This window comes from Entelurus aequoreus, linkage group LG09 (assembly GCF_033978785.1).
Source record: "Entelurus aequoreus isolate RoL-2023_Sb linkage group LG09, RoL_Eaeq_v1.1, whole genome shotgun sequence".
Lineage (NCBI taxonomy): Eukaryota > Metazoa > Chordata > Actinopteri > Syngnathiformes > Syngnathidae > Entelurus > Entelurus aequoreus.
The window spans coordinates 20,098,611-20,114,985 of NC_084739.1; the positions used below are offsets into that span (position 1 = coordinate 20,098,611).

General features: G+C 41.1%; 1 protein-coding gene across 1 annotated transcript in view; it reads right to left on the reverse strand.

Annotated features, from left to right (window-relative positions):
• eys (eyes shut homolog) overlaps positions 1-16,375 on the reverse strand; it is a 635,999-nt gene that overhangs the window by 320,160 nt on the left and 299,464 nt on the right. The window contains exon 27 of the mRNA XM_062058295.1: positions 5,613-5,761. Within this exon, the coding sequence (XP_061914279.1) occupies positions 5,613-5,761 (149 nt within the window). The remainder of the gene's footprint in view (positions 1-5,612; positions 5,762-16,375) is intronic.

Here is a 16,375-nt window from a genome sequence, read left to right on the forward strand (position 1 = left end):
TTGGAGGCCTTTAGTTAAGTTACCAACTAAGGTCTAAAGGAGTAAATTGGAGCCACGCCATTCCAGTGTTGCAGTTCCACGTTGTTCCTCATGAAGCAACAGTGAGCCAAAATAGCTGCAGCTACAGCTATCTGTCAGAAAAAGAATAACCACCTTGCAGTCTTTATCTTTACCATGAATGTAGTATAAGAAATACACCTTAAATATCCTACTGGCAATGTCAGCCGAAAGATTAAAAGCGCAATATTGTCATATTTCCAAAGTGCCAGAACACTTCCCGCGCCTTGGTACAAAAGGTTGACATAATGGCAAAGATTTTATTGTCGTGTTCCTCCGGCAATAATGTGAACTCAGTGGAGCCTTGCTGTAACATCATCATCATCAAACAATGTGCTGACTGGGGAAAGTGCAACAATGTGCTGATTGCACTGTACCATCACTCAAGGGAGCGTGCTCCGTAATGATGGGTGAAGAAGAGAAAACAGGGGGGTGACAAACGGCACGGCTGAAAGGGTGATTTATTCAAACATGATCACCCGTTATTCATGTCACCGTAATGACTCCTGACCTCAGGATTGAACGTGGCTCTCATGTATAGTTAAAATAACACAAGCTGGGAGCCTTTAAAGCAAAACATCCTCAATAATGATCGGACAAGTGAGACTCAGGCAGCTGTCATACAGGATGAGATTAGTGGTTTTTTTGTGGCTGTCGATATAACTCCAACAGACAATAATGTATACAACAGCACAAAACATAGTTGTGCATAATTACATTATGTTCTTAGGTTGCAATTATTGAATATTGGACTTTACTGTAAACGCTGCAGCGGTAAACAACGTGTACATGCAATTTATCTTCAAGCTTCTTTGGTACATTCAAATCAGCAGCAGTCAACATTTCTTTGGTGAAAAGTTGTAAGTAGGGATGTAAAAACCCCAAAACCAGTGAAGTTGGCACATTGTCCATCCATCCATCCATTTTCTACCGCTTATTCCCTTAAATCATAAAGAGAAACAGAATACAACAATTTGCAAATCCTTTTCAACCTATATTCAGACTGCAAAGACAAGATACTTAACGTTGTTATTTTTTGCAAATTTTAGCTCATTTGAAATTTCATGCCTGCAACATGTTTCAAAAAAGCTGGCAAAAGTGGCAAAACAGATTGAGAAAGTTGAGGAATGCGCATCAAACACTTATTTGGAACACCCCACAGGTGAGCAGGCTAATTGGGAACAGGTGGGTGCCGTGATTGGGTATGAAAGCAGCTTCCATGAGGGTCACCACTTTGTGAACAAATGCGTGAGCAAATTGTCAAACAGTTTAAGAACAACATTTCCCAACCAGCTACTGCAAGGAATTTAGGGATTTCACCATCTAAGGTCCGTAATGTCATCAAAAGGTTCAGACAATCTGGAGAAATCACTGCACATAAGCGATGATATTACGGACCTTCGATCCCTCAGGCGGTACTGCATCAAAAAGCGACATCAGTGTGTGAAGGGTATCACCACATGGGCTCAGGAACACTTCAGAAAACCACTGTCTGTAACTACAGTTTGTCGCTACTTCTGTAAGTGCAAGTTAAAACTCTACTATGCAAAGCGAAAGCAATTTATCAACAACACCCAGAAACGCCGCAGGCTTCGCTGGGCCCGAGCTCATCTAAGATGGACTGATGCAAAGTGGAAAAGTGTTCTGTGGTCTGACGAGTCCACATTTCAAAATGTTTTCGGAAACTGTGGACATCTTGTCCTCCGGACCAAAGAGGAAAAGAATCATCCAGATTGTTATAGGCGCAAAGTTTAAAAGCCAGCATCTGTGATGGTATGGTGGTGTATTAGTGCCCAAGACATGGGTAACTTACACATCTGTGAAGGCATCATTAATGCTGAAAGGTACACACAGGTTTTGGTGCAACATATGTTGCCATCCAAGCAACGTTATCATGGACGCCCCTGCTTATTTCAGCAAGACAATACCAAGCCACGTGTTACAACAGAGTAGCTTCATAGTAAAAGAGTGCGGGTACTAGACTGGCCTGCCTGTAGTCCAGACCTGTCTCCCATTGAAAATGTGTGGCGCAACATGAAGCCCAAAATACCACAATGGAGACCAGGACTGTTAAGCTGTACATCAAGCAAGAATGGGAAAGAATTCCACCTGAGAAGCTACAAAAATGTGTCTCCTCAGCTCCCAAACGTTTACTGAGTGTTGTTAAAAGGAAAGGCCATGTAACACAGTGGTAAAAATGCCACTGTCCCAACTTTTTTGCAATGTGTTGCTGCCATTAAATTCTAAGTTAAAGATTATTTGCAAAAAAAAAAAAAAAAGTTTCTCAGTTCGAACATTAAATATCTTGTCTTTGCAGTCTATTCAATTGAATATAAGTTGAAAAAGATTTGCAAATCTTTGTATTCTGTTTTTTTTATAGGAATTACACAACATGCCAACTTCACTGGTTTTGGGTTTTGTAGGTTATGACGCTAATACAGAGTATTATATCATCTTTTATTGCAATCTCCCAGTTATTTCACTCATAGTGACAACATGATGGAAAAATATACTTATTTTAAAAAAAAAAAGGAGGGCTTGGACAAGATGAGTCATCATATATTTAGGGACTTATACAAACCCCGTTTCCATATGAGTTGGGAAATTGTGTTGGATGTAAATATAAACGGAATACAATGATTTGCAAATCCTTTTCAACCCATATTCAATTGAATGCACTACAAAGACAAGATATTTGATGTTCAAACTCATAAACTTTATTTTCTTTTTGCAAATAATAATTAACTTAGAATTTCATGGCTGCAACACGTGCCAAAGTAGTTGGGAAAGGGCATGTTCACCACTGTGTTAAATGGCCTTTCCTTTTCACAACACTCAGTAAACGTTTGGGAACTGAGGAGACACATTTTTTAAGCTTCTCAGGTGGAATTATTTCCCATTCTTGCTTGATGTACAGCCTAAGTTGTTCAACAGTCCGGGGGTCTACGTTGTGGTATTTTAGGCTTCATATTGCGCCACGCATTTTCAAAGGGAGACAGGTCTAGACTACAGGCAGGCCAGTCTAGTACCCGCACTCTTTTACTATGAAGCCACGTTGATGTAACACGTGGCTTGGCATTGTCTTGCTGAAATAAGCAGGGGCGTCCATGGTAACGTTGCTTGGATGGCAACATATGTTGCTCCAAAACCTGTATGTACCTTTCAGCATTAATGGCACCTTCACAGATGTGTAAGTTACCTATGTTTTGGGCACTAATACACCCCCATACCATCACAGATGCTGTCTTTTCAACTTTGCGCCTATAACAATCCGGATGGTTCTTTTCCTCTTTGGTCTGAGGACACGACGTCCACAGTTTTCAAAAACAATTTGAAATGTGGACTCGTCAGACCACAGAACACTTTTCCACTTTTTATCAGTCCATCTTAGATGAGCTCAGGCCCAGCGAAGCCGACTGCGTTTCTGGGTGTTGTTGATATAGGAGAGTTTTAACTTGCAATTATAGACGTAGCGACCAACTGTAGTTACTGACAGTGGGTTTCTGGAGTGTTCCTGAGCCCATGTGGTGATATCCTTACACACTGATGTCGCTTGTTGATGCAGTACAGCCTGAGGGATCGAAGGTCACGGGCTTAGCTGCTTACGTGCAGTGATTTCTCCAGATTCTCCGAACCCTTTGATGATATTACGGACCGTAGATGGTGAAATCCCTAAATTCCTTGCAATAACTGGTTGAGAAAGGTTTTTCTTAAACTGTTCAACAATTTGCTCACGCATTTGTTGACAAAGTGGTGACCCTCGCCCCATCCTTGTTTGTGAATGACTGAGCATTTCATGGAATCTACTTTTATACCCAATCATGGCACCCACCTGTTCCCAATTAGCCTGTTCACCTGTGGGATGTTCCAAATAAGTGTTCGATGAGCATTCCTCAACTTTATCAGTATTTATTGCCACCTTTCCCAACTTCTTTGTGACGTGTTGCCGGCATCAAATTCTAAAGTTGATGATTATTTGCAAAAAATAAAAAGTTTATCAGTTTGAACATCAAATATGTTGTCTTTGTAGCATATTCAATCAATCAATCAATCAATTCCTTTATTGTCATTGTCATAATAACACTTAAGTCATACATGTCAATGAGATTTTGTTGTTTGTTCAACTGAATATGGGTTGAAAATGATTTGCAAATCATTGTATTCCATTTATATTTACTGTACATCTAACACAATTTCCCAACTCATATGGAAACAGGGTTTGTATTTGGGTCAATTTCAACACTCCTGTCCTGCAGATTTCACTTGGGAGGTGTATTATAGTCAACATATTCAGAAGTAATATTAGTATTCTGAATTTGCTGTGAAAATATACGTTTTAATCATTGCATTTCCTTTTGTGGTAATTAATTTAGTGTTCACTTCATTGCATTTTGGTACAGCACCACCTCACAATACAGCTTACAGCAGCTAGTAATATGTTGATGCGGAAAAAAGAAAGAAAACAGACAATGAAACCAGATGAAATTCTAAAATAAATCTATTCTGACTCCCTGGCCAGCCATATTAAGAAAATTCAATATAGAAAGTAATGCAGGTGGAAATGAACTGTCATTACAGCATAATCACATCCATGCCATCAACCAGATATTGACTACACTGATTTATTAGTACGCAGCTTCAACTGCTGGACCATGAATGGATTCTGGCATTCAATATGCAAACAAAAGGCACCCATGGCTTTTCTGATGCTCGCAGCAAATTGTTTAGTAACACCATTGTGTGGCAGAACAACATTTCTGAATTTCGCTAGAATAAAACAGGTGACAAGCAGAAGAATAACATTTCAATCAAGCTGGTTCTTTTCAAGCTTTTTCAGAAAAAGTTCCACAAAGCCTTCTTTGGAAAGTTCCAGAGAAGATACTTTGTATGACTTCCAGTTGGTTGGAGACCAAGCCAGACTGTATCCTCTGGCCGCTCGCTCTCTGGGGGAGCCCTGTTTCCTCACATGGGCTTAGAGCATCAGAAAAAGTAATGACTTGTACTGTAGTGTTCGCGGGCCTAATAATAAAAGCTGCTTCAGTGGGAATTGGGCCATGCATGTCAGGATTCTGCTCTCCAGAGCCGCAATACCGCAGAGATTTCTCCCCCTCTCTCAATTGGGGAAGGATAAATTGAAGATACAGTGCGGAAGACAAATGAAATTAATCTTTCCACAGGCTGACAGGAATCGGCTTCTGTGCAAAAAACTTGCACACACACACACACACACACACACGCACACATACACACGGGTGTGCACTAAAATAGCTCGATATGTGTCCGGTTGGAAAACTAGACAAATGGATTGAAGTAAAGCGACGATAGCGTTCAAAGGCGGCTGATGTAATGAAATAAAGGCAGCTAAGTGACAGTGAGCAATTTCCATCAGTCCGAACATGTGACATGTACAGTACGAAGCTTCACTGTATCTTGCCAATTAAAGCCAGTTTCCACACTAAAGCACATCTGTGTCAGCGCTCCGGCCCACAACAGCGCTGATAAGCTTTTTAGGCTCTTCTATCGATCTCGGTGTCGCTAGGGGGCAAAAGAAGTACCTGAGTATCCCGGGCGACAGACGCATTCGAAGCCCGTCGGCTTGTTGATACAGGTGCCCTCTTGTAGGCAAGGTGAAACTTGACAAAAATCATTCCCTGTCAGGTCACACAGCATTCCAATATAACCAGCAGGACACATGCAGTAAAACCTGTGAGGAAAAAGATACAAAAATAAATGTATATATATATATATATATATATATATATATATATATATATATATATATATATATATATATATATATATATATATATATATATATATATATATATATATATATTAGGGTTCAGTGGTGTGCCGTCACTAGAGGCAGGGGAGGCACGGCCTCACCTGCCATGATGGAAAGAAAAAAATAGTAAAAAAATAAATAAAAAATTAATTGTTATATGTATCCAGTGATTATACTAAAGTTATTTTCCATTTAACTTCACCAGTTTTAGATTATTTTTATTTTTATTTTCACATTTGCCGTTCAAATACTGAGAAGAGACGGTGCGGTGATCAGCAGCCAGTTGAGGCACGTCACTCAGTTGTGCCTCAACATGGATTGTGCACAATGACTGGGCTAACTGCTGAGCTGCTGTGCAGTGCGACCGTATTGCTATATGAATTATATTATACATTTCCATAGTTTAGTTAGCTGAGGTATATAATGTACAGTGTATTTTGTCAACAACTGTATGTGTGTAACGTATTTTTAGTGCTGATCGATCATAAAACTGGAGGCTCGTCTCATAACCCCGCCTCCTGGTGCTAAGCACCTCCGCCGCGATGCACCGCCCGACGGGAGCGCCACACCAACCAAAGCCCACACCCAAACCCTCCACATGCAAGACCGAATCCACCCAAAAAAAAAGACACTTAACAAGAAGCCAAAAAGTGCAAAAACAACAATGCTCGCGCGGCGCACCGGAGGAGCCGTGAACAGGGACACAACACTAGGTACTGTCACGAACGGGGGGTCGCAGCTTGCTGCGCGGTTGTTCTCCCAATGCAAAGGAACGGCTCCGGACGAAGGCGTAAGGTAGGAAGTGATTTATCTATCATAAATCATCCAATAAACAAAAACAACAAGGATGCGTGCAGAGCGCACGGGAAGTTAAGGAACTATTACTTAGCATAGGCAAAAGACAAGGAACACTAGAACTCAAAAACTCACGTGACAAGTGCATGGAGCAAACACAATGAGAGCAGGACGAGTGACTGGCAAAGGCAACTTAAATAATGCCTCTGATTAGCGCTCGGGAAGCAGGTGAGCGGGCGAGCACTAATCAGAGACAGGTGCACACAAAGAGTGACCATGACAACCAAAACAAACTCACAGGGGCACAACAAATAACAAAAGGAGTCCAAAATTAACAGAAAACACAAAAACATGATCCGGACCATGGATCATGACAGTACCCCCTCCTCAAGGACAGATACCAGATGTCCATATGAAAACAAAAACAAAAAACAAGCAGGGTCAAAAGTCACGGGCGGGCGGAGGGAGGACTTGGAGGTGGGTCGCCAGGCCAAGTGTCCCCGAATCCACCGAGGCAAAGTCAAGTGGCGGCGGCGAGTGGAACGCCGCTGCAGCAAGCGAGGCGGGCGACCAGGGAATGGCCACATTCGTGGCCGACGGGGAGGTGGGCGCACTTGGCGAGGCGGACGACCAGGGAGCGGCCACATTCGTGGTCGACGAGGAGGTGGGCGTGTCGGCGCCGTCATGGCAGGCGTGGCAGCAGGCACCGGCGCCGTCATGGCAGGCGTGGCAGCAGGCACCACTGGCGAGTCTGGTGTGGTTGCAGGTACCACCGGCGAGTTTGGCGTGATTGCAGGTACCACCGGCGAGTCTGGCGTGCTTGCAGGTACCACCGGCGTCTGGCGTGGTGCAGGCGCAGGCGTCTGCCGAGGAGCAAGCGCAGGCGTCTGCCGAGGTGCAGGCGTCTGCCGAGGTGCAGGCGTCTGGCGAGGAGCAGGCGCAGGCGTCTGGCGAGGAGCAGGCGCAGGCGTCTGGCGAGGAGCAGGCGCAGGCGTCTGGCGAGGAGCAGGCGCAGGCGTCTGGCGAGGAGCAGGCGCAGGCGTCTGGCGAGGAGCAGGCGCAGGCGTCTGGCGAGGAGCAGGTGCAGGCGTCTGGCGAGGAGCAGGTGCAGGCGTCTGGCGAGGAGCAGGTGCAGGCGTCTGGCGAGGAGCAGGTGCAGGCGTCTGGCGAGGAGCAGGTGCAGGCGTCTGGCGAGGAGCAGGTGCAGGCGTCTGGCGAGGTGCAGGCGTCTGGCGAGGTGCAGGCGTCTGGCGAGGTGCAGGTACTGGTCTGGGAACCAGCCGAGGTGCAGGTACTGGTCTGGGAACCAGCCGAGGTGCAGGTACTGGTGTGGGAACCAGCCGAGGTGCAGGTACTGGTGTGGGAACCAGCCGAGGTGCAGGTACTGGTGTGGGAACCAGCCGAGGTGCAGGTACTGGTGTGGGAACCAGCCGTGGAGCAGGTGCTGGTGTGGAAACCAGCCGTGGAGCAGGTGCTGGTGTGGAAACCAGCCGTGGAGCAGGTGCTGGTGTGGAAACCAGACTTGGAGGTACTGGTGTGGAAACCAGACTTGGAGGTACTGGTGTGGAAACCAGACTTGGAGGTGTTGGTCGTGACTTTGGCGGAGGTGGCCTGGCAGGAGGTTGCGGCTTGGCATGCCGACGGACTGGTGGTGGAGGACGGGCTGGAGGTTGCGGCTTGGCAGGCCGAAGGACAGGTGGCGGCGGACGGGCTGGAGGTTGCGGCCTGGTTGGGCGCAGCCGAGCAGCCCCACCAGCACAGCTCCCGGCCCCAGCCCCCCCCTCAAGGGGCGGATACCAGACGCGCTGCTTGCGGTCTGGAACAGTCTTTACGGGTGGGTGGCGGGAAGTCAGGAGGGGGGCAAAATCCTCCCCTCTAAATTGTCCAAAATGTCTTTTCCCACCCCCCACCTGAGGTCTTTTGGGAGGATGAGAGGAAAAAGTCACTGACGTGGGCGGGGCTAGAGTCCTAGGGGGCGGAGCTTGGCACTCAGAAGGAGACTGTGGCTGACATCTAAATTTCAAAAGAATGTCCTGACAAGGTATAATTTTAGAATTAAAGTCTTTAGGAGGTTGTTGACGCAAAGAGACAGAATTCAGAAAAAAAAAATTCTGGGCCATGACGTCATCAGCCGTGGACGGAGTGACGTCATCGGGGGAAGGATACTGGGCTGCCTGCAACTTGCTTCGGTCCGGGGGAGGAGCTTGCGGGAGTGACGCGTTCTGACGGCGAGGCGAAGCCCTTCTGGACGGCTTCCGCCTTTGCCTGCGCGTCCGGTACTGCTGTGGAGCGGCGATGTCTTCGGACCAGAGGGAGTCGATGGGGATAAGGGAGCCTCCAGGTCCCCACATAAGGTTCGACCTCTCCTCCGTCGAATAGCGAAGCGTCTCCACTTCCATCGCTCGCAACACCATGCGCGTACCTTCATCCATCTCACTCTGGTCCGTTTGCGGGAGAACGGTAGCTGCTCTCATTCTGTCACGATCGGGGGGTCGCAGCTTGCTGCGCGGTTGTTCTCCCAATGCAAAGGAACGGCTCCGGACGAAGGCGTAAGGTAGGAAGTGATTTATCTATCATAAATCATCCAATAAACAAAAACAACAAGGATGCGTGCAGAGCGCACGGGAAGTTAAGGAACTATTACTTAGCATAGGCAAAAGACAAGGAACACTAGAACTCAAAAACTCACGTGACAAGTGCATGGAGCAAACACAATGAGAGCAGGACGAGTGACTGGCAAAGGCAACTTAAATAATGCCTCTGATTAGCGCTCGGGAAGCAGGTGAGCGGGCGAGCACTAATCAGAGACAGGTGCACACAAAGAGTGACCATGACAACCAAAACAAACTCACAGGGGCACAACAAATAACAAAAGGAGTCCAAAATTAACAGAAAACACAAAAACATGATCCGGACCATGGATCATGACAGGTACACCTGCAGACGGCAGCGCAGATTTCATATTTCATTCATTCACAACTCTTCCAACACAAACACCACTGTTCCCGCACTTATAAGTAAAGGTAAGACCATAATAACGTTTTTTTTTATTAAATGTGCCTTTTTGTGTGCATGCTACAGTTTGTAAGTGTAAAGTTAAAGTAAAGTACCAATGATTGTCACACACATACTAGGTGTGGTGAAATTTGTCATCTGCATTTGACCCATCCCCTTGTTCACCCTGTGGGAGGTGAAGGGAGCAGTGGGCAGCAGCGGCGCCGTGCCTGGGAATAATTTTTGGTGTTTTAACCCCCAATTCCAACCCTTGAGTGCAAAGCAGGGAAAAATGCTGGTATGAGCTTTTAAACACATTAACTTAAAACATTCAACATAACTAATATAAAATATTATAAAAATATATATAATATATTATATATATATATATATATATTATATATGTATATATATATATATATATATATATATATATATATATATATATATATATATATATATATATATATATATATATATATATATATATATATATATATATATATATATATAAAATATAATATATAATAATATAATTAAACATAAAACATAACTAAAAACATTAACTGCTGCCAATCACATGGTGAATAAGATACTCTTTAGGGTTCATATGTTTTGTAAATCTGACTGTGATGAAGCCAGTGCCTCACCAGACATGAACCTCACCGCACGCCACTGTTAGGGTTGTACGGTATACCGGTATCAGTATATTACAGCGAAACTAATGAATCATATTCGGTACTATACCGCCTCTGAAAAGTACCGGTCTCCCACACTCTGCGCCTCCGTCGTCGTCACGTTGTGTCATTTCTGGTTTACGAGCAGACGAGCGTGTTCGGCAGCGCACAATCACGGAGTACTTATTCAGCCGCAGTCGGCAGTGTTTTAGCTACTTCTAAATCACTAATCCTCGCCTCCATGGCGACAAATAAAGTATGTTTCTTACAAGTATCATCCCTGCAGGACGAGGAATAGCTAAACATGCTTCACCACACACCGTATCTCACCCGCGTCACAATGTAAACAAACGCCATTGGTGGATCTACACCTGACATCCACTGTAATGATACCAAGTACAGGAACGCATCTAGATACTACATCGATATTTTTTGTCACCACATCTTCTTTCGTTTAAAAAAATAATAATTATATTATGTTTATAAACTAAGGAAATATGTCCCTGGACACATGAGGACTTTGAATATGAGCAATGTATGATCCTGTAACTACTTGGTATCGGATTGATACCCAAATTTGTGGTATCATCCAAAACTAATGTAAAGTATCAAAACAACAGAAGAATGAATGATTATTACATTTTAACAGAAATGTAGATAGAACATGTTAAAAAAGAAAGGAAGCAGATATTAACAGTAAATGAACAAGTAGATTCATAATTCATTTTTACAGTTTGTCCCTCATTATATTGACAAAATAATAAAATTGAAAATGACACAATATGTTACTGCATACGTCAGCAGACTAATTAGGAGGTATCGGGACAACACTAATATATATATATATATATATATATATATATATATATATATATATATATATATATATATATATATATATATATATATATATATATATATATATATATATATATACAGTATATATATAGGGATGTCTGATAATGGCTTTTTGCCGATATCCGATATTCCGATATTGTCCAACTCTTTAATTACCGATAACGATATCAACCAATACTGATATATAAAGTCGTGGAATTAACACGTTATAATGCCTAATTTGGACAACCAGGTATGGTGAAGATAAGGTCCTTTTTTAAAATATTAATAAAATAAAATAAGATGAATAAATTAAAAACATTTTCTTGAATGAAAAAGAAAGTAAAACAATATAAAAACAGTTACATAGAAACTAGTAATTAATGAAAATGAGTAAATTTAACTGATAAAGGTTAGTACTATTAATTGACCAGCAGCACGCACAACCATGTGTGCTTACGGACTGTATCCCTTGCAGACTGTATTGATATATATTGATATATAATGTAAGAACCAGAATATTAATAACAGAAAGAAACAACCCTTTTGTGTGAATAAGTGTGAATGGGGGAGGGAGTTTTCTTGGGTTATTGCACTAATTGTAAGTGTATCTTGTGCTTTTTATGTTGATTCAATAAAAAATAATACAAAATAAAAACCGATACCGATAATAAAAAAAACAATACCGATAATTTCCGATATTACATTTTAAAGCATTTATCGGACATTTCTCTCTCTCTCTCTCTCTCTCTCTCTCTCTCTCTCTCTCTCTCTCTCTCTCTCTCTCTCTCTCTCTCTCTCTCTCTCTCTCTCTCTATATATATATATATATATAATATATATATATGTATATATATATATATATATATATATATATATATATATATATATATATATATATATATATATATATATATATATATATATATATATATATATATATATATATATAGTTTGTTCTCATAATGATGTGGGATGTCACACAATACCTTTGCTATGTATTTAGGCTGAAAACAGTTTTAGTTTTGTTATATGTCCTCAGTCTTATATTTTTATCCCCCTTTGTTGATTTTTTCTAGTAAACATGTTTACCATGTTTTGGTAGGAGGTACGCTTAGGATTAAAATGTTACAAATGTGTACTTTATGTCACCTTGAACTTGTTTTGGTAGTATAAATGTATACTTTTGGCCTCTTAAAGACCAATATTGTACTTTTGAGAGAACATTCTTAAAAAATGCAACTATAGTTATGGAAATGGTGTTGTCTGAGAACGGTTATGGAGTTCATCTTGAAAAGATCCAGTGATTATAAATTGGAGAAATTTACTTCATACTGGGAAAACTGGGTCAATTGTGTCACGCCCCATAAGCCTGATTTTAATTTCTCGAATTGGTGATTGTACGGTTTAAAAAAGAAAGAAAAGGATTACTCCCTATATGTCTATATATAAATATATATATATATACATATATATATATATATATATATATATATATATATATATATATATATATATATATATATATATATATATATATATATATATATATATATATATATATATATTAGGTCAAGAAAAAACACAAGAGGCTATATTATCCCTACAAGCCTGTTTCGCAGGTTTATCCTACCCCGCTCTACCCCAGTATTGAGCACTGTATAACGGATAAACCACAGAAACCTCGACTATATGTCTATATATATTTTTCTTGTTATTATTTACTGTTTTTTTATATTCTTTTATTTCATTTCTGATTATTATTATTAATTTATTATTATTATTTTTTTTTTTTTCTTTATTTAATTGATTTGTATGTAAATATATATATATTTTTTTCTTGTTGTTTCTTTCTTTTGGGGGGGGGCATCGTTGGGATATAAACAAAAACATATTTTGACAATTTAGGGCAGACAACAGATATATGATGTATGTAAATATGATGTAATGGATAGGAATGTCTGATGCTGGATGTCAATACAAATTAAATGAAAAAAATAAAAATAAAAAATAAGACAAGATCCAGTGAGTTGTTGTGTTTTTGAGCCATTTAGTACTGTATTACATTTCCCTAAGAACATGTTCTTGATTTTTTACAACCTTCTAAAATCCGTTTTTTCCATTCATTCATGTTTTACTTACAGGCTATATGGATGACAATGTGTACTTGAGTATGGAAAATAATTAGGCCGATATTTTCTCAGTAAGAACAAGCTGATGGACACATTTAAATAGTTGGGGAAACTTTAAAACAAAGACCAATGTTTCATTGTGACCAACAGCTCTCTCTTTAACGGGAACAATATCGCAGCAATTAAGTCTCCCTGGGTGCAGCTCACTTTGAATTATGCTTGATGACTTATTACAGAAGGGAATATTCTAATGAGTCCGATAATGCAGTTTACTCCGTTCCCATCCCTCTCCCTCAACTGTCGTTGCCTCTAATATCTTCTGACCAAATGCCTCGGAGGAGACGACTAAACTATTTATGGGTGTGGTTGAAAATAAAACATGTCACACCACATAGGTAAAACCAAAATAATATTATAAGGAAGGCGTCCTTTGTCATCATTAATCAGGGACCCTAAATACACTATATTGCCAAAAGTATTTGGCCACCCATCCAAATGATCAGAATCAAGTGTCCTAATCACTTGGCCTGGCCACATAGATGACCGAGTCTGGTGTGGATGAACATGACTGGCCTGCACAGAGTCCTGACCAAAACCCAATAGAACACCTCTGGGATGAATTAATGGAGACTGAGAGCCAGGCCTTCTCGACCAACATCACACTGCAAAAACTGAAATCTAAGTAAGATTAAATATCTCAAATAAGGGTGATATTTGCTTATTTTCTATCTGATAAGGTCAGGGGCGCCGCTAGGTATTTTGGGCCCCATGAAAATAATCTTTACAGGGCCCCCTGTATTATAATTTCCTGATCATTAGGGGCCTCTCTGGGCCCCCCTCCATCATGGGCCCCTAGAATCCGTCTCCTTTACCCCCCCCCCCCTTTTCGGCGCCCCTGGATAAGGTAATTCTTCTCACTAAGCAGATTTTATGTTAGAGTCTTTTACTTGTTTTAAGGGTTTTGGTCCTAAATTATCTCAGTAAGATATTACAGCTTGTTGCTGAGATTTGATGACCTATATTGAGTAAAACATGCTTGAAACTAGAATATCAACTGATGCAAAACTGTGTCATCAACACTCACAAGTATAAAACTACTTTTTTGAAGTAATAATTTCGCACTTCAAGCATGAAAAAAAAAATCATGATGCCGAGCACATATCATTATGTCAAGATAGTGGCACTAGCATTTACTTAAGAATATTTTTCAACATAATGTTTTTAAGGTATTTTGGGGTTCATTGATGTTAGCTAATTTTACTTGTTTTGGAAAGTCTTGACCAGCCAAATTTTCTTGTTCTATTGGCAGATAATTTTGCTTAGTTCAAATAAAATACCCCTCATTTTTGTATTTTTTTTTCTTGTTTTTAAACACTGACTTTTTGCAGTGCAGTGTGTGACCTCACCAATGTGCTTTTGTAAGATAGGTCGAAAATTAGAGATGTCCGATAATATCGGCCGATAAATGCTTTAAAATGTAATATCGGAAATTATCGGTATCGTTTTTTTTATTATCTGTATCGTTTTTATTTTTTTAATGTATTATTTTTAAAAAAAAATTAAATCAACATAAAAAACACAAGATACTCTTACAATTAGTGCACCAACCCAAAAAACCTCCCTCCCCCACTTACACTCATTCACACAAAAGGGTTGTTTCTTTCTGTTATCAATATTCTGGTTCCTACATTATATATCAATATACTGTAGATCAATACAGTCTGCAAGGGATACAGTCCGTAAGCACACATGATTGTGCGTGCTGCTGGTCCACTAATAGTACTAACCTTTAACAGTTAATTTTACTCATTTTCATTAATTACTAGTTTCTATGTAACTGTTTTTATATTGTTTTACTTTCTTTTTTATTCAAGAAAATGTTTTTTATTTATTTATCTTATTTTATTTTATTAATTAAAAAAAAAAAAGGACCTTATCTTCATCATACCTGGTTGTCCAAATTAGTCATAATAATGTGTTAATTCCACAACTGTGTATATCAGTATCGGTTGATATCGGTATCGGTAATTAAGATTTGGACAATATCGGAGTATCGGATATCGGCAAAAAGCCATAATCGCACATCCCTATCGGAAATTCCTATAAACACACTCCGCGAGCTTGTGGACAGCCTTCCCAGAAGAGTTGAAGCTGTAATAGCTGCAAAAGGTGGACCCACATCATATTGAACCCTATGGGTTAGGAATGGGATGGCACTTCAAGTTCATATGTGAGTCAAGGCAGGTGGACAAATACTTTTGGCAATATAGTGTACATGTACTCTGATAGCCGAGACTCTTTTAGTCATGAGGGACAAAAGCAATGTGCCTAATTATTGGAGCTCTAAAAAGCTCGACTGGGCAGGGCCATTGCTCTGGTAATAATTAACACTCTCTTTATCAGTCCGCGCTTTGGCGCCTGCTTTTGAGCTTCTTATTAAAACAAAAACCACGTCAGTTGATAACGATCTATTATTTCCCACCAAAGCTGCTGCACGCAGCATGATAACCGCGGGCTGTGAAGGTGTGCAGCGATGGTAGGTAGAGTCTTGATGCATCAGCACGTTGCACACAGGCTTGTTTAACTTGTCAGGTCAGGGAGACGGAGATAGCGGCGAACGAGCAATGTTGTTCTTGTAGTGGGCAAGCGAGGTTAAAGCGCACCTGATCTGAACTCCCCGGACTGGGCAATAAGGAGAGTGCTACTGCACTGAGCAGGGGCTGGGTCACACGGGAGCCAAATCGTGACGGGAGACAAACTGGAGACAAACCATTTAGGACTCAAATTGGCCCTGGGACTTCCCTACCCATCTGTCCAACTAAGCCCACGAGCCCCGGGGCTCCCATTAAGCACAGCAGAGAGAAGCACCACTGCAGCGCCGGCTGGACTGCAGCCGGAATCCAGATACATGATGTTTTCCAGCTGAATTCACTCTCCGTTTTCAGGAGAGCAGCTTAGGTATGTCAAGGATGACTAGGAAAAACATGTATGTGCCTTTCAAAATGACACACACATATGGTTTCTCCCTTGCACATGGCCTATATAGGGTTGTACGGTATACCGGTATTAGTATAGTACCGCGATGCTATTGAATCATA